This window comes from Arvicola amphibius, chromosome 10, assembly GCF_903992535.2.
Source record: "Arvicola amphibius chromosome 10, mArvAmp1.2, whole genome shotgun sequence".
Lineage (NCBI taxonomy): Eukaryota > Metazoa > Chordata > Mammalia > Rodentia > Cricetidae > Arvicola > Arvicola amphibius.
Window position 1 is genome coordinate 98,561,011 of NC_052056.1, and position 19,586 is coordinate 98,580,596.

At 51.2% G+C, this 19,586-nt stretch overlaps 1 protein-coding gene across 1 annotated transcript in view; it reads right to left on the bottom strand.

Moving 5' to 3' along the window:
- Positions 1–19,586, bottom strand: part of Mad1l1 (mitotic arrest deficient 1 like 1) — a 317,149-nt gene that overhangs the window by 73,824 nt on the left and 223,739 nt on the right. The window contains exon 16 of the mRNA XM_038345544.1: positions 5,533–5,740. Within this exon, the coding sequence (XP_038201472.1) occupies positions 5,533–5,740 (208 nt within the window). The remainder of the gene's footprint in view (positions 1–5,532; positions 5,741–19,586) is intronic.

Genomic DNA, 19,586 nt, shown 5'->3' on the forward strand with positions numbered 1-19,586 from the left:
CCATGATTCTTCTTTTTTTTTTTTAAAAAAAGAAACTCTGTATGTACAGAATGTATGTGATGTGTGTATGACATACAAAATGTATGTGTGTGTGTGTGTGTGTGTGTGTGAGATATACGTATGTATGATATGTGTGTGAGCATGTGCTTGTGTGCACAGGCAATGTCATAATGCTCTCGTGAAGGTCAGAGGACCATCTCTGTGCTGGTCGTCACCTTCCACCAGTCTGAGGGAGGGTCTCTGCTCACTAGTGAGTACCCAGACTAACTGGCCTGTGAACAGCATAAGAGGCTCAGCCTCCAGTTCCCATCTTGTTATAAGAGCTCACTGTAGGTAGACAGTATATCATGAAGTCACCCCAAATGGCCTTCAACTTGAGCTCCCCACTGCTTCTGCCTCGCAAGTGACTGTGGTGACAGCCTGCACCAACAGGCCTGGCTCAGGCTTCGAAGGTTCCTTAGTGAGTTGATGAATACGCCTATTTGCTTCCGGGCTGTGCCAGCTGATTCCTTCTGTTTGAATCAGCAGACCCTCCCTCCATAGTCTCTTCGCTGTATGAGTTCAGAGTCAAGGTCTAAATCCGTCTTTGTCCAGATCACCAGGGAGTTGTCCTGGTGCCGTCTGTCAGGTGGTCCCCAGGGACTTACTGCTCGTTACATGTGTATTAACAAGAAAGACTCTGGTTTTCGTGGTTTCTGTTTGTCTCTATTTCATTCATCATCTCACTAATTCTGACTTTTTCTTTTCTGTTTCTCTTTTTCCCTTTCATTTGATAAGGATTTCACTCTGTAGCTCAGGGTGTCTGAAACTTGGGGCTCTGAGTGCTGGAATTACAGGACCCAGTAACCATTGTTAATACCGAGTATAGACTGGGGAGAGCTTTGTTTCTTACTTAAGGACATTTTGAGCAGCTGATATTTGTCCCAGCTTTATGTCCGTGGCTCTGGTAAAGTCCCCTAGCAGGGACATGACTACAGAAAGATGGGTATTCCCAGTCCCTGGCAGCGTGCATGCCTGTGGATTTTATGATGATAGTGATGCTGGTCACTGTGAGCTTGCTCCTATGGCTGTCGTCCTGGTGGTCTACTTTCCTGGCTCCTTGAAAGCCCTTCTGTTGATGGCATGTGAGGAGATATGAGGCCCTTTTAGGTTCTGTGCAGAATGTTGGTTTCTGGGGTTCAACAGCAGCCAGAGCACCTTCCAGCAGGTCGGCTTTGGAGTCTTGCCATGCTTCTTGGACTTCCTGACACTGGACTCATGGACACTGTGTGCCCTGGGTGGTAGTCAAGCTACAACCCTGCTCTAGAGCCTGCAGTGACTATCTAGGGTTCCTTCCCTAGGCCTCCCTGAAATACTCGGGAGGTTGATCTTGTTCCCTGTGTCCATGGTGGGCTCACTCCACTTGAACAAGTAAGTGTGTGCATTATTAAATGTAGCCACAAGCATCTCAAACCTCTATCTGTTTACTCTCCCTAAATGCAATCGGTCCATAGCACAAGTCTAAGAGAACATGCATCCAGTTACATGGTTCAACAGTGGGCTACCCTGAGGGCCTGGCAGGAAGCCCTGGGTGACTCCAGCCTCCTCCTTGGGGGTTTGAAAGCGGTTGGTGCCCTGCTTTCCTCAGGTTCAAGGTAGACGACAGCACTGTGCTCGACTCCATCCCCCACAGCATCACCAGGGTTACCTCAGAAGCACGAGGAGGGAATACCACGGAGCATCACCCAATGAGGGACTTAGTGGGTCAATTAAATCCTGAGTGTTCGGCCAGGTGCAGGAGGCTGGGTGCCATGCTGGAGACAAGGCTCTAGACACAGGAAGGGACAGGCCAGGCAGTTGGCCCTGACTTAGTAGTAGACACCTGGAACTAGGGGAGAAGATGACTCAATATCGGTGAGAGAACTGTGGGAGTCTTGATTGGGGTCACCATACACAGTAGTGCCATACAGATATAAACGGCCCCAACTGTTCCTTTAGTACATGATCCCTAAGAAACAAGATAGCAGAGTGTCTCCTGCGAATGTGTGTTTCTTTGACTAATGAGTAGGGAGATAGCTCTGCTTCCTCCTGTCAGAATTGTCACCTGATAACTACATCCCTTACAGTGTTTGTGTCGGGACGTAACTTTGAGGGTTATTTTTAAGAAGAGATGATGTTGTTTAGAAAGGTTAAGCTTCAGACTCATCAATTTCACCACTTTTAATTAAGAAGTCTTTCCAGCCCCCGAGTACTGGAGCTCAACCCAGGACCCTCAACCATAGCTAGACAGACACTCTACCACTGAGCCATGCTCCCAGCCCATCACTGGGGGATTCTAGGCAGGAGCTCTACCACTGAGCCACACCCCAGGCCCTCACTGGGGGATTCTAGACAGGTGCTCTACCTCTTAGTTACACCCCAGCCCCTCACTGGGGATTCTAGGAGGCACCTCTATTAGTCTCTGGGAGCTTAATTCCTGTTGCTGTGGACATTACTAACAACAGGGTGGTCATGTTTCAATAAAACTTTATTTATGGCACCAAGCTCTGAATTTCATAGTTTCTACAGCATACCAAGCATTGTTGGGGCTTGTTGAAAACTAATACATTTATTTTTCAAACAATGTCAGGTTTTGTTTTGTTTTGAGTTTTTAAAAATATGGTCCTCCTGTGTCCCTGTCCCTGACACAGAGCCCATATACAGCAATGATACTTTGCTGTTTTACATGAGAATGGGGGCTGTGAGGACTGCATTGGGGATGTACCTGCTCAGCCAGCACCATTCTATAGACCTGCAACACTGGTTCCAAACAGCTGACATCTCCCCAGAACAGGATGCCGTGAACAGCTGTGTGGGGACACCCGAGACAAAGCTCCCACATCTCCTTTCTCACTTAAGCTACTCGGAGACCATGCTTGCACCCCAGTTACTTCTGAGTAGACTAAGGCCTGGGAGGTGCAGTCCTCCCCAAGAGAACAGGGACTGAGACTAGCCTGTAAATCAAGTAAAGCTGCCAAGCTGATTTCAACTCTGAGAGCACTGGGCATCCCTGAGCCTCCCTCGCCACCACAGCTGACCTAGGTACCAGAGTCAGGGCCATTGGTGTGAAGAATATGTGAATCAAGGCTGGAATAGTAGTGACCCCGAAGTCATGTGGTCCAAGCAGAGTGTAGCTCATGGTGCCTCAGGCCCAAGTGTCAAGTGCCAAGTGCTTAAGCCTCAACTTCAGTCAGGCTTAATGGTGCATGCTTTTAATTATAGCACTTAGGAGGCTGAAACAGGAAAATGGAGAGTTCAAGGCCAATCTGATCTACAGAGGAAGAACCTGAGTTAATCCATACCCCACCCCAAAGCCCCAAACTAGGTCCTGGAGAGAACCTTCACTTCTAGAACAGAAATGCTGAGGATAAAGAAAAATGTGACATAAGCCAGCTTCCTTTCTCTCTTCCCCAGAGACACCTCTGGGATCCGCTGGGCCCAGCCAAGCAGTGACAAATTTGATCACCTCCAATGTGTCACTCTGACAAGATGAGGTTGTTTTAATTTAAATGCATGCCTAATTAAACTGCAATTAACCAGCTCACTGGCAGGGGCCACAGATAGCAGGGGCCCACTCGTGGAGCAGGGGAAGCAATGGGAGGCTGGATTTTGGTCCCTGGGTCAGCCTTTTTCAGGAGGAGCCAGAAACCCCCTGAACTGTCTCCCTAAACAGCCCAGCTGGACCCTGGGCTACTGGGAGCCAATGACAGGTGGGTGCATCTGTTGTAGAGGCCTCCTCCACCTGGCTGCCAATGCTGGTGACGTGGAAAGTTCAGTAGTGTAATGGCTATAGCCTGGAAGCTCAGGGCTGCTAGGGCTCGTTTCCGCTCTCCTGGAGAAAGCAAGTGGTCTGAGACCCAAGGGAACTGGGCTTGAGACTGGGTTGTACACTTTTGCATGTCTGCATACTCTGGTGTGCAGAAAAACTGACACATGGGACTTAAGAGGGTCAATGTTAAGTTTCTTCAGTCTGAAAACCTGATATGGGAAAAGTGTGGAGGTGAAGGAGTGGGCAGTGAGAATATGCACTTCACACACACACACACACACACACACACACACACACACCTATGACACAGCTCATTAAAAGAACAACAGTGTAAGCCAACATGGTCTTCTGAGCTCCCGAGAGGCACAGGGTCCTGACCCATCCTATCTGCCACTCACAGAGGACACCAACGGCAACACAGGAACAGGACTCATAAAGGACACTGACAAACTGGAGACCTGTCAAGCCAGTGTACCTGAGGCTGACAGGGGTCCCTATAGCCAGGCAATAGACTGTGGGTAATAATGCAGATGACAATGACAAGCCATAAGGAGGACCTTCTCTATGGCAGGCACTCTGTGTGGAGCTCCAAAGTACTGCTTGCTGCTCACAGCCCCTCAGACTAACAGAGGCATAAGGGAAGGTATAGCAGACATTTCTGCTCAGACTCTGGGTCCTCAAGGTACCAGGTCCTTGTTGCATGCCTTCAACCATCTCAGGGTCCCTAGGTTCTGCGCAACAGTGTCTTCAGGAACCCTCCATGAAGGCCCAGGGCAAATGCAACAACCAGAAGGAAGACAAAACACAAATGCAGGAATGAGAGACCAGAAGGACCTATCTCTGCCACTCCATACTGAGATCCACACTGCAGGAAGGACTTTTTGATGACAGTTCCATCCTCGCTGGCTCAAGGACTCTCACTGGAAATGCCAAGTGCCTCCACAGGACCAGATGACACACAAGTACACAGAAAGGAAACAGGAGTGCTTCACAGAATGAAAAGTAGTTGAAAACCATAAGCGAGACATAAACCCCAAGCCAACAGTGGCCCATAGCCCCAGCACAACACAGGTGACCTGAAAAGCCCCTAAGAGTTAGGAGACAAGAATGGTCTCAGGGTAGGCAGGGTTGCTGCAGGACCTGCCTCCAGATGCCCTTGTCCCAGTTCCCTCCCCATCCAGGCCAAGTATAAACCCCTCCCTTGTACACACAAGTTTGTAAGTCACGGCTACAGAGCAAAGCAGCTGGGGCAGAATCTCAGGGCTGCCATGCTCACTGGGGCTCAGTGACTGATGTCAGTGACCACTACAATGCATCAGGGATGACAGGTACATGTTCTGATGGTTGTCATCCTGATTTACAGACTGGAGGGGGTAGTGAGAGTCACGGCCTGTGTTAGTTAGCTTTGCTCTTTCCTGGAATCTAGAGCCTGGTTGAAAAGGGCCCTGGGCTCTGTGACGTGTGCTTAGGCCAGTGAACGATGGCCCTGTTTTCTTGGAGGATTGGATTTACTCATGATTAATGGGCCACATATAAACTGATAAATGGTATTAATTTGTTTTGGGGGGTCTGAGAAGATCTTAGCTGCTTGCAAACCTGGATGACTAACCCTGTTTGTGAAGCCTGCAAGGAAGCAGTATGTCTCAGTTGGCTGCAAGGGCCAGGGGGCTCTGTCCATCCACTCAGCCCTAATGCCCTATGTGGATTTCTCTCCAGAGACCAGAGGGCTAGGTGAGGGGACCTACCTGCCACCTCCTTGGATGAGGGCAGGCTGGAAGCAGCCTCCAGATCAGCAGGGATGGAGCCCCCTCTCTCTAGGGCATGCACGAGTCCCCGAAGTCGCTCACACTCCCCCTGCAACCGGTCATGGTCCTCACGCTGGCGCTGTCTGGCCATGCTGGTCGGGTTCAAGCTCATGTGGAGCACTTTAGTTCGACTCTGGTTGTAGTCACCCTAGGGGAGTAAGCACAGCACAGGGTCACTGGGTGTGGATGAGGAGCTCAAGAGCAGAGCACAAGCAAGGAGCATCCATCCAGGCAGCTGAGGAAGGAGCCTTTGGTGGAACACAGGTGTGGGGTGGCCGCAGCTGCGACAGCCATCTCAGCACCTTTGCCCAGTGTGTGCAGGAGTGCTTGCCCCTTCCCAATCTGGATTCTGGTCTTTGGAAGCACAGAAGCCACTCAGCCTGACAAGTGACTGAACTAGTAGAGATGACAAGCAAAGCAGTCTTCCTCCCCTAGGGCTATCACAGGTGCTCCGGCACGCCAATTCCTTGCTCAATCTACCTAAATCCCAAGTTTAATGCCAAATTCCAGAAGGAATGAGAGGCACAGGCTTGTAATCCCAGCTACACAGTAGGGTGAGGAAGGAGAATTCCACATATTAGGCCAGTTAGGGCCACAGACTGAGTAAAGAGTAGCCTGAGCTACTTGGCAAGATCCTGTCTCAAAGGAAAAAGGACTGGAGATGAGGTTCAGTGGTACAACCCTTAGGAAGAACTCAGCAGTAAGGAGATAGGATATGGCTCAGTGGTAGAGCCCCTGCCTAGAATCCCCCAGTGAGGGGCTAGGGTGTGGCTCAGTGGTAGAGAATCTGTCTAGAATCCCCCAGTGAGGGGCTGGGGTGTGACTCAGTGGTAGAGCCCCTGCCTAGAATCCCCCAGTGAGGGGCTGGGGTGTGGCTCAGTGGTAGAGCACCTGCCTAGAATCCCCCAGTGAGGAGCTGGGGTGTGGCTCAGTGGTAGAGCCCCTGCCTAGAATCCCCCAGTGAGGAGCTGGGGTGTGGCTCAGTGGTAGAGGACTTGCTTACCATGTGTAACCTGCTGCATTTACAGTCACCCCTGCCCCCTGATCATGATAAGTCACTGGGCTCACCATGTCTATGCTGTGAGGCCTGTCATCTACAACAAGAGGTCTGTGAGAGAGAGGCCCAGAAATGAACAAAGGAAGAGTGCCTTTGCTCTCCAGAATGACTTTAGATTTGCAGAGAAACTATGATTGCAGGAAGGAGAGTTCCCACAGACCTCACTCTGGTGCCCACAGTTAACAGTGCTCATGAATGGCACACACCTGTCATTGCTCCCCATAGCCAGGGACAACCACAGGAGAGCAATGTGGCTGATTCTAGTAGCTGTCTCAGCATGCTCCAGAAGCAGTGACTGAGGCTGAGCGGCATTGGAGAGAGGGTGGCCAGGGTGCCTCTATGATCTCTATCTGTCTCTCACTACACACAGATGCCAATTCCAGGGAAAGCAAGTCAAGATATAAAAAGCAAGATTAAAAAAAAATTATATTTATTTTATGAGTGTTTTTCCTGTAGTACATTATGTGCACTACATGAATGCCTGATGCCCATAGAGCTCAGAAGAGGGCACTGGACCCCTGGAGCTGGAGGTACAGTTGTAGAGCACCAGGTAGGTGCTCTTCAGTCGTCCCTCCGGCCCCCAAAGGTAAGGATGGAGAGTGAGGAAGCATTGCCATCCGGACAGCACACGGAGGGAGCTCTGACACGAGAGAAATGAATGAAGCTGCGGCAGGGGAATTATGAGTTTGAGAATCACTGGTTAATCTGGGTTACATAGTGAGACCCTGTAGCAAAAAGGCAAAGAAAGAAAATAGGATTGTGGCGGGGGTGGGATGGGGCAGGAAGAAGCACACAGTATGCTTGAACATCCTCTGGGCCCCAGGGAAGGGATGAACATCAGGGCGGAGTTGCCCTTCAAAGTTCATCTGCCTGGTCAGTTCACAGCTAGACGTCATTCGCAACTCAAAAGTCATCAAAATATCAGCCACTGAGAAATGGGCAAGACGCACGAACAGCGACTTCAACAGATGGAACACAAAGAGCCATGGGCATGGTATACACACGAGCTACCAGGAGAGCCTATACTGAAGTCAATGCAGGCCACATGTGCATTCTGGCAGGGCACTGGGTGGACAGTGGTGTGGGGACCGCACTATATCACACAGCAAATGGACCCACATACCTCCTGCACTTCCTGAACTGTGTCCAAGACAGACTTCTGTGGGACCTGAGGTGACTCAGGAAGTCACACAGGAAGTTAGATGTCTTCTCTGACCAACCTCTCCTCAGATGCCCCTACTCCTGGATATGTAATAAGGATACAGAGTGCGGGATGGAGGTGGGGAGATTTCTTCAAGGGACTGGGTAGCAGAGAACTGGCATGTGACGAGCCCTGGGATCCAATCCTCAGGACCCAGGTGCCAGTAGCTGCTCAGCAAGAGACACTGATCTCTATGTACATACACACCACAGTCCAGTGTGGTCCTGGGGATGACTTCAACTGGCCTTGTAAGATCTGAGGTCTTTTAATGTGTTAGAAGCTTGACAAACACATAAGGGTTTCCTGGCTTCTCTGGCCTCAGTCCATCCTCCCATGATGCCTGCTGAGAAAGCAGGGGAAACAGCCCACCCATTCAGACCACTGCATACACTGGGCAGAGAAGCTGGAAGATTCACATTAGTGAGGCAGCCTGTGCTCAAGAAGCCTCGACATCCCATGAAATAAGTTGCCATAGGCCACTGCCCTTCTATATCACCAAAGGGCAGTATGGATTATACCTGGGGTACCTCACCCAGGCCACACCCCTCCAGATACGCTTCTGGGGACAGCAGGGGCAGGGTGGGAGGGAGTGCGGGCAGGAAAAGAACAGTAAGAGCCTTCACACAAGCAAACTGCCAGCCTACAGTCTTCTAAGATGGGTGTGTGTGTTTGGTAAGCACGGGTGGGGGGAAATGGGGAGTAGAAAGCGCCCAGAACCACCCACAGGGAGCAGCAGGGCTTGCAAACTTGGTTTCCCAGGCCACATCCTGAGTATATTCTCATCAGCGGGAGGAAAAGGAAGAGGCCACCAGTCAGAACTGGGGAGAGGGAGGGAGGGGGAGCAGGCCTGGTGGGCTCTTCAGAGCTTTCCTGAGAGAGAACCTTGTAAAGCCCCGGGGATGAAGAGGCTCCTGGAAAGCAGACTCCCTGGCTTTCGGGCTGAAAGGATGTTACTTGTGCAATTTCAACAGTCTGTTATTCCGTGCAATTTCACCAGTTGGGGAAATAACCAAGCATGTGAAATCCATCACCCACGCCTGCTGTGACAGCCCTGGGGCTAGACAAGTACCTTGGCTTCCTTTCCCAGGCCAAGCACTAGGAGAAGGGCAGGGAATCAGAGCCCAGCCTGATACTGCCTGTGTAGCCAGGCGGCTTCAGAGCTGCTCGTCTGTCCCAGTGCCCACTGGGTAACTCAGCGAGAAAAGAGCCACAGACTTCAGGCGTGGGAACTGGCAGGGAGGAGCGTCATGTGTGCCAATGAAACCATGCTCACCCAAACATAGAGATTTTCATGTGGCCTAAGATGTTCTTGATTTTTCCTTTTAAAGACTTTAAAAACCATAACTCAAACCTTAGTCTGTGTGCTATACAGGCTTACAGACAGGGGCTGAGGGATCTCAAGCAGAGCTGAGGGCTAACTGTGGCCTGGAACAGCTCCCACAGTCCCATACTGAGCATTCAACACAGAAGACACCACCGACTCCTCGGGAGTGCACGCTTTTATTACTTTGGGGTGGAAGGAGGCAATCAGCATAGCTGAGTCTGTCCAACCTGAGACCCTCCTGCCACGAGGAATGCCAAGACAAGCCACTGTCTCACACTGTTGAGCATGAAGTCACAGCGATGCCTCGGTGCCTACTCAAAACAAGTACCCAGCTACGAACTGACAGGTGACAAGTGACAGCCCATCACTACTCCTGCAGTCCCCTCTCCACAGCACCTGCACCTATGACACACTGCGCCATCTTAAATACTTGTTTTATTAGCTGTCCCCTAGCAGAGGTCATCTCCGTGAGGACAGGGCTGTCTGTCTTGTTCCTCCCAGTGCTGCTGGTACTGATAATGTGTCTACTGTGGCACAGAGTCTACTGAATGAATGCTTAACAAATAGAACATTTCTCGGGCCAGAATGTATTTCACAGGCTCAGAAATCAGATCACCAACTGAAGCATAAAGAGTCAAGAGGCCCAGAGAAATGGCCCCGCCTCCATCCTGTGACAATGCAACATCTCTGCTCCCTAGTAGATATGGGCCACTGCTGCAGGCAGAGCAATCCCAACTGAAGAACTCTCGTCCCAGAACAGCCCCCTGGAGAGGCAAGGGTTGCAGCAGAAGTAGCAGCATCTACATACATCACATAAATGGATGAGGCAGGGGCAAGGGCATCTCCTGGGTCTGCAGCCATGTGTGCTGGCACTTGGGACCCAGCACCTAGGTTTCTGTGCCCAAGTCATGTGGCAGGGCTGAAGGAAAGGGGTTCCAGGGCTTGGTCTGAGAAGGGAAGCGAAGTGGCATTGGTGGGGTGGCCACTAGGTGCAGGAGGTAAGCTATGTGAGTGTCATCCATGTTAAGGCTACTGCAGCGTCAAGACTACCAGAGAGAGATGCACTACTACTACCATCAGACACGCCCAGGGCTTTGCTGCAAGAGGGGTGCCACAGGCCTCAGAACCAGGTCAGTGCCTTCTACAATGTGCCAATCCACCTGCCCAGAGGGGATCGTTAGACATGCCGGCTTCTCTGTCTGGGCATGTCTGAGCACTTGAGGATCCAGGCAGCCAAGTGCCCTCCATCTACAGCCGACGCAATAGAGACCACTCAAGAAGAAAAGACAAGCCAGGCTTATGTCCACAGCACCAGATCCTGTCTCGGCACTGGCTTAGCTCTGCTTCCTCCCCAGGTACACCTACTGCCTGTTGCAGACCGGGGCATCCGTGCCAATATGAAGGAGCCCTATCTAGGGGGCCGCTGAAGCATGCGAGACAAGCAGATGGGAGCGAGTGAGCAACATCGCTGAGTCTGCTGCAGGCTGACAGCTTTGAGGAAGAAAGGGGAGAATGGCTGTAATCTGCTGCTAAAATTTGTTGCCTTGTTTGATTCGCAGCTGAGGAAACTGTGGAGATACTGACAAGAATCTCAAAAGGAAAATTCTGGAACCTTCCTTTGATGCCGCGATGCAATCATTGACTAAACAAAAACATCTCACTTGCTGAGCGAGCGAGCTGACGTTTTCTGCTAATGACGGTGGACACACAGGAGCCGACAGAGGGTAAGGCGAGAGGGTGGCAACATCAGGGACATTCGGTGGCCCCTGGCCAGGTCCGTGGATAGTGGTCACTGGCAGGTCTGTGCAGGGGTTCCTCCAGGGCATGGTGTGGACTTCTGGAAAGACAGTGACTCTTCTCACCCCTGTCCACTCTGTGACTTTCTATCTGTTGTTCAAGCCCATGTAAGCTCAAGTGACCGGCAACTGCTCTCTATCCAGAGGGCCATCAGGAGGTACAGGGCTGGGTGGGCCAGTATCTGGTGGATTCTGTTCATATAGTAAGTTCTTCCCCTAATGTATGGGTGGTCTTTCACAGGACCTCCTAGCCATCAGGGTTTCAGTTTCCCTCTGTGAGGGGGAACATGGTGAATTTTTTGTATATGGTATATATAGGTAGGTACAAGTGTGCTGCATACAGTATCGGCCCATGCACATATGGAAGCTAGAGCTGGACATGGGGGAGCTCCTCTACTGCTCTTAGTCCTATTGCCTTGAAATAGTATCTTTTCATTGAACTAGAAGCTCACCATTTTAGCCAGCGAGCAAGCTCTTGAGCTCCACCTGTTTCCACCCTCCGATGCTGAGGTTACAAGCATATGCCATGCCTGGCATTTTATATGTGTGCTTGGGATTTGAACTTGGGTCCTATTCACTGAACTATTTTCCCAGTCCTAGTGAATCCGGTCTTTAAGAACCTTTCTTCAGCTGGGTAGTGGTGGCACACGCCTTTAGTTCCAGCACTCAGGAGGCAGGTCAATCTCTGTGAGTTTGAGGCCAACCTGGTCTACAGAGCAAGTTCCAACTGATGTTGCAGAGGACCCAATTTGGATCCCAATACCTGCAACAGACGGGTCACAACTGATATCTCACAGTTGCAGGAGATCGAATATGGGCACCTATAAGTATCCACATGGCGTACATAAACACATATAGCAGGCATGCACACACAGACAGACACACACACACACATACACAGACAACACACACAAAGAACCTTCTAGCCAGTGAGATGGCTCAGTAGATAAATGCAAAAAATAGTTGTCGCTAATGCTGGCAACCTGAGTCCTATCCCTGGGAACCACATGGGAGAAGTAGAGAAGTGATTCCCACAGGTTGCCTTATACACATGTGTTATGGTACATGCATATTCATATACATAGACACATAAAATAAATAATAAATAAAAACATAATGAAAATTTAATCAGATCTCCTATGTCCCTATGGGAGGACAGCTGACCCTAGCCTCACTCTTCTGGGTCCAGCTGCCCTAGGGAAGGTCCAGGCAGCAAGCTATGAGCCAAGGCCGCCTGCCACTGGGTGCCTGACTCGCATACCAAGAGACCCTGCTGGAAAGAAGCAGCAACGCGAGGAGAATTAAAAAGCACAGTTAAATAACTGCCGATCCTCATGCATATTTATAAATCGCTCAACTCAAAACTAAATCAATACCTCTCCCAGCTGAGCTCCGCAGCTCCATAGCAAGAATGAGGCTTCTGGTGGACTGCTGGATCTGGGAGCAGGGGCAGAGCTGGGTCGAGGAAGAAGCAAAGTCTACAAGTATGGACCACAGGGCCCTCAGGTGGTCACTGTGTGGTCTCCCCTGCCCCACCCAGCTTGTGGGACTTGCTTTCTCAGGAGACCAGGTTGGGCCATACTTCTGCCCTGCCCTGATCAGCTCGAGGAACAGGACTATGGGAATGCTTGGGCCAGCATAGGTCAGAGCTATTTATATGACACCCTCGGGTGCCTGGCTCCTGGTAGATCAGAAAACAGGACACGATGTGCTGACCTAGCACAGACCCCAGGCTGGGCTGCTGGGCTTGAGGACATAGGCCCAGAGGACTACAGGTAAGCCTTGTTTAGCCACGGCAGGGCTGGTGGCTTCTAAGTTAGCAACTCCTTGCCCCCTTACAGGAAACAGCTTAGGGAGCTGCCCACCTTAGATCTCAGCCTCCTCTGGGTACCATCCTTGAACCCCAGGCTCTGTGTGCTTGCGATTGGCCTTGTATAGCTGGGACAGGATGCCCTTGGGGCAGTTCTCCCAGGCTCGTGTTGGACTGCCCAGGGCTGCACTTCAGGCTTCCAGCACCAGACTCAGGCAACACCAATTCATCAATGCCTAAACATGCAGCTCTGAGGGGAAGGGGGTGTCTCTGACTTCCTCAGGCACAGACCCAGCGGCCTGAGCCAGGCACTCAGAGCTCAGGAAGAAGGAGAGAGAGGGCTGGTGGCTACTTCAGGATGCCTAGTGTCAACTTTCTTCAGCTGCTCTGCTTGGGCCTCCTGGCAGTGCCACAGAGTCGGACCACCCCGGAAGTCAGTGATCCCACAGTCTCAAACACATCCTCATGTTCTAAGACACATCCGCGGGGCTGCTTCCTCTACAGGCTCCAGTTTGTTCCTATGCTGTGAGTATCACTGAGTGGCTCCAAGTCTTTAGGAAAGTCAACAGGGTGGGTAGATGTGAGCATGTTTGTTGCAACAGCTTTTTAGGGTAGGCAGCTGCTGCCTAGGTGGCTCATGGGTCAAAAGCCAAACGATCAGCCAAATCAATGTTTTCAAATCTATCCCTGTACCCAACACAACCCTTAAGATCTGTCTGCCTGTCCACCTGTCCCTCCTCATTCCCAAAGCTAAAATGTTAATTGTAACTTAGTAGCATTAGTTAACTCATTGTAACCAATTAGACTGTAACCACCCGTCTGCCTGCGCCTACCCCCAACCCCATGTTAGGCATGCCCAGGTGGCTACCTCTCAGTGATCCTCAGGTTCAGTGACCATACTATCCATGAGCCCGAGGTTTTCATTAGACACCTCTAAGAACTGAAGGATGCCTACCACACTGAGGCACTATCGGGTGCAAACCCAGGCCCTTGCAAGGCCACCAGCCCTTGTCCACCCAGTGGCATCAGAAGTGCTGACAGCAGCAAATAGAAGGAACAAGTAGAGTCTCATCAGAACACTGTGGCTACAGGTCTCAGGTATTTGTGGTCCCAAGGTCCTCTGTCACCTGGAGGCACCTGTGGGTCACTAGCACCCTCATTCATCCTTACTTTCTCAGCAAAAAGCTGCGTCTGATCCAGTTTGCTTCAGAAGCCAAAAGAACCCCAGAGCTGGCAAAGCCAAATTAAGACCCTGGGACCATAGTAGCAGTTTAGTAGAAAGGGCCCACCTAAGATATGTAGTGATGTATGCTTGCTGGTGAACAGGACCAGTCACCACAGGACAGGACAGCCAGGGGACTTGGGACTATGGAGGTTACTTACACACAAGCTCAGGGATAGCTGGCCACAGCAGAAGCCAGAGAGTTATCAAGAGTGGTCCCAAGCTCCTGGACCCATGCTCCCTATTTCCTCTCTGAATCTGGCTTGCAAACCCACTGCACATAACAAATCAAATAGGGAAACAGGGGGTATAGGTAGGTCAAGGAAGGCTGAGGCTCAGTAACTGATCTACAATCAACACTTAGGGTTAAGCAGCCAATATGTGGGACCCAGATGACGTCAACTTTGGGTCCAGCTCCACCAGCTATGACCCGGGCCAGTCCTCAGGATCTCAGTCTCAGCCTTGTGACCCATAGAAGACAACTGCCTCAATGTTGGTGACCAAGTTAGTCACCCTAGGCTTCTATAATAGCAGTCAGGGTGTGGGCAAGAAACAGAGACTATCCTTGGAGGAGGGGTGGGGGTCCGGTTGTGTCTATCGGGCCATAGCTTAGACTGTCATCTCCAGTGTCCCTAGGCTGGGACCAGCCAGAAGAAACTCTGGGAAGCAAGTAGTCACTGTTCTCACGAGCTTCTCTCTGCAGAGGAACCGGCTGCTGTCCACTCCCAAGCTCAGTTCTTGGTAAGGGCTGGCAGGAAGCAGCAGGGACATGGGCCAGCAGTAGCAGGATCAATTATGAGAAGATGGTCAAGGGTCAATGAGGGATGAGCAGGCGTCCGTGAGTGCAGGACCCGAGAGTTACCAGCCCTAGCATATTGATGTGCATGGTGGGGCTTCTCTCCCTGTTCCTGGGTATCTGTCAGACAAAGCTAATTCATTTTCTCTCTCATTTTTTAAAAAGTCCATCTCCTGTAGCCCAGGCTGTCCTTGACGTCACTATGTAAGCCAGGAAGATGACCCTGAAATTCTCATCCTCCTGCCTCTACAACTGGAGTGTTGAAATTACAAGTGTGCACCACCATGCCCAGTTTATGTGGTGCTAGGCAGCAAAGTTAGGCTTCACACATGCTAAGTGAGCACTCCACGACTCGAGCCATATAAGCAGCCTCTTAGGAGTTTTTAATCTATGGAATATCTCATTGATCCATGACTCAGGGTGTAGCCCAGAGTGTTAAACACACCCAGTGCCATACTGCCATGACTGCCCTGCCACCCATCCAGAATGCCCCATCTTTCCCAACTGAAACTGGAATTAAATACCAACTCCCTGTCCCACCCCAGCCTGGCTCCCACTTCTCTACTTTGCATCTGTAGAAACTTGATATTCAAGGGAATCAGACAGCAGGGATGTTTTGCAGATTGACTTATTTTCCTTAGTGACTATCTTCAGGATGTATCCATACTGCAGCAGGAACCAGGATTTAATTCTGGGTTGAATAATGTTCCATGACATAGAAAGACCAGGTCTCAACTATCTACTTCTCTGCCCATGGACATGAGTGGCCCATGTGAGCCCAGGGTGTGGATGCTGCTCCCATGTCCTACCTCTGATCCTTTTGGACTTGACAGATTATGGTTAAAGCAAGGTGCTTTTGGATTGTTTGGGTTTCCCTAAAACAGGGTTCTTCATATGGCCTAGGTGGGCCTTGATCTTCTTATCCATCTGCTTTAGCCTCCTGACTGCTGAGACCAAAGGCCTGGGCCAACACATCTAGCACCAGAGAGCTGTCTTTCAACGGCCATGGCACCCACAGCAAGCATCATGAACCCCTCAAGACATCTTTCCTAGGAATCAGTCTTATCTATAATACCAGAGTCAATCTTTTCTCTGTCAGCAGCATACTCTATGACCAAGACAGGGCTTCATATGAACAGGGACTACCCTAAGGCTGTAGCCATGACTGGGCCACCTGGACAAACCTAGCTCAGCTGTTTTAGGCACAGATGGTGAAAAGGATGCTAAACAGTGCCAACTATGCCACACCCTGCACAGCACTGCTCCTTCCATGTAACTCTGCTCATCCTTGGCAACTGTTCCATTCATTCACCTCCCCATGGAAACAGTTTGGCTGGAGAGTCTCCATGTCAGTCCCAGTATGCTCATCGCTCATTGTACCTTGCTGTAAGACAATACACAGTGTGTGAGAGAATGTCAGTTCACCCAAAAATATTAGTCATAAGTAACAGTGACTTGTCTAAGTGCATGCTTTCTATAGTGGTTCAATGATAAAGCCCCTGCCTAGAATCCCCCAGTGAGGGGCTGGGGTATGGTTCAGTGGTAGAGCACCTGCCTAGAATCCCCCAGTGAGGGGCTGGGGTGTGACTCAGTGGTAGAGCCCCTGCCTAGAATCCCCCAGTGAGGGGCTGGGGTGTGGCTCAGTGGTAGAGCCCCTGCCTAGAATCCCCCAGTGAGGGGCTGGGGTGTGGCTCAGTGGTAGAGCACCTGCCTAGAATCCCCCAGTGAGGGGCTGGGGTGTGGCTCAGTGGTAGAGCACCTGCCTAGAATCCCCCAGTGAGGGACTGGGGTGTGGTTCAGCGATAGCTCCCTTAGCATTCACATGGCCTTGGGTTCCATCTCCAGCACAGTCAAAAGGACATTGGGTTCCTTTCCAATCTAAATCCGTCACAAGGACCCCAAGGAGATAAAGCTGCCTTGTCATCTAAAAGTGAGATCACTAAAACCTTAGCTGCATCAAGAGAGGATGCTCATCATCAAGCAGCCTGCTTTCTGGGTCATGTGTGCTGCCGAGCAGGCTGTAGGTAGAGATGCCAATGGGCATAAGCTAGAAGGGCACAAAACTGCTGCAAGAAGGGACCATCGGGCACATGTGAGTCTGTCAGATAACCTCTGTCTCCTGACCAAACTGCTTATGACAAGTCAGACTGCTGTCAAACCAATAATTGAGGGGCCAAGGGGCCAAGCTAGGTTCTGTGGAGTATGAAGACCCTGGATGCTTGGAAGGCAGAAGGTTCCAGCAAGTTCAGAGCTCTAGCAAGGAGAAGCAGCTGGTGCCTGAGGGCCTGTAGGCCCAAGGGACTAAGCTCTGCAGGAGGTGACATCAAGAAGAGGAGGGGCTTAGTAGGGAGGGTGCATCAGCAGCTCATAAACAATCAAAAGAAATCAGTGTCTGTGGAAATTCACCACGCTAATGCCCATCAGCAAGCTGGCTGTTTTTAGTCTCCAGCGTTAATAAACATGAGCAGTCTGCACTCACCTCTGCGGGTCTGTGTTCTCTGTCCTCTCACTGAGCATCTTACTTTACACAGACATTCAGGAGAGGTGCTGAGCTCATCTCTGTACAAGACCAGCTCCTAGCCCTGGCACAAGGTAGAGTCAGGAAGGACATATCCTTGTCTCGTGCAAGATGCTAAGGCACGGTAGGGTGTGAGGTGCATACATGGTATACCAGTTGCATGGGATCTGAGACAGGCGGAACCAAGTTCAAGGCCTGCCTGCACTAATGAGTGGGTCTCCAGGCGAACCTGGGTAACTTAGTGAGATCCTGTCTCAAAATAAAACAGAAGGCTGGGGATGTGTCTCAATGTACTATGCCTGCCTAGAATCCCCCAGTGAGGGGCTGGGGTGTGGCTCAGTGGTAGAGCCCCTGCCTAGAATCCCCCAGTGAGGGGCTGGGGTGTGGCTCATTGGTAGAGCCCCTGCCTATTATCCCCCAATAAGGGGCTGGGGTGTGGCTCAGTGGTAGAGCACCTGCCTATTATCCCCCAATAAGGGGCTGGGGTGTGGTTCAGTGGTAGAGCACTTAGCTAGCACACTCAAGGCCCTTGGGTGCAATCTGAACACTGCAAAGAAATAAAAGGGAAAGGAATAAAGGGGGGGGGGGGTGAAAGCAGTAAAGGTCCACAGGGAGCTACCACATAGAAACAGCGATCGTACATTAACAGTTCTCACATCAAGACAAAACCAGATTTGTTCCAGAGGGATATAAAGGCATTCCCCAACTAAGAGACAAGAGCATGTTGGCTCGAGGAGAGCAGGCATGTAGACAGTGCCAAGCCTCCAAATTCACCCTATGACCACAATTCTAGTCAAGATTCCCAGGCTGCCCACAAGGAGCTGCACAAAGGTCCTGGACAGGGGTCGGGGTTAAACACTGCAACACCAGAGTCTCTGTGGATACCGGGAGGGGAGAGTGCTGGCCATGGCTAGGCTGAGCAGGATGGGAGTGCTGGCATTGGCTAGGCTGAGCAGGATGGAAGTGCTGGCCATGGCTAGGCTGAACAGGATAAGAAAACTGGCATTGGCTAGGCTGAGCAGGATGGGAGTGCTGGCATTGGCTAGGCTGAGCAGGATGGGAGTGCTGGCATTGGCTAGGCTAGGCAGAGCAAATGGATTAAAGACAGTGGCAAGAGGGGATTCTGACTTGGACCCTGCAGCCTAGGCAACACTGCATGACGTATAGTGCTCTGTGGGCCTCGGAGACATTCCAGGTCCTTAGGAAAGAACTGGGCTGATGTGGACTGGAAGGCAGGGATTGTCTGGGATGCTCCTACAGGAAACCTCAAGTCTCTGCTCTGATGTCTGAATGCTGGTATGCCACTTCTTGCCCTGTGGCATGTTACAGCCTTTCATGGCCTTTGCACAGGGAGCACTGATGCCACCTCCTCAGTGTCACTCAGCACTCAGGTTGGGGCTGAGGGGCATGAGAGACCAGTGCTGGCACAGCCTGGAAATCAAGGTTCTAGACAATGCTAGTTCTTCCAAAGAATATCTTAGGGCCTTGCCTGACATGGGTGTTTCATGGTGATACCCTGACATTGCGCAAGTGTGTGCAGTGAGCCACCCAGAAGCCAGAAGCCTGGGTCAGCAAGCAGTCAAGGATACAGACTTGGAGGATAGAGGTGAGGTAGGACAGGTGAGGGCTTGGGATGCTGTCCTTGACTTGGGCAGGAGGCTCTGGATGGGTGCTACTGACATGAAACACTGGAACAGCAAAAAGGCAAAGGGCCATACATTGGGCAGATCCCAGAATGCTTCAGGGGAAGGTGGATGTGAGGCAGGTGTGGGCACAGGAAGAGGTGAGGCTGGGCACCCTAACCGCACTGCTGCCTGTGACGCAGACAGGAGCAGGGACGTCTGCAGGCGCAGAGAGCTTTCCGCTCCCAGGAAACCCAGCAATTTTCTGCCCACTCCATTTCCAAAAAAGATATACTGATTTTAAATGTCACTGGGCAGCCGTCTGGGCTCTGTTCTGAGAAGCGCTTTAGGAGGACTACAAGGTGGCATGGACACCAGCCCAGCCTCCCCTGACTGCGGGAGGTCTATGCCAGGCTGAACTGGAAGGGCTCTATGGAGGATGGTCATCTCAGAGGCCCAGCTCTGGGGTCGACTGGCACAGCCTCACTGGTGGAGGGAGGAGCTCAGCTCCAAGATGAGGCGATACTGTAGGACGGCGGGGGCCTGGGGCGTCAGATTCCAGAGATGAATTCGCTTAATTACATGCATGCTCGAGTGCTTAGAGGAAGTGTACAGATGTCTGCAATTTAGTTTCAAATGCATCAAAAG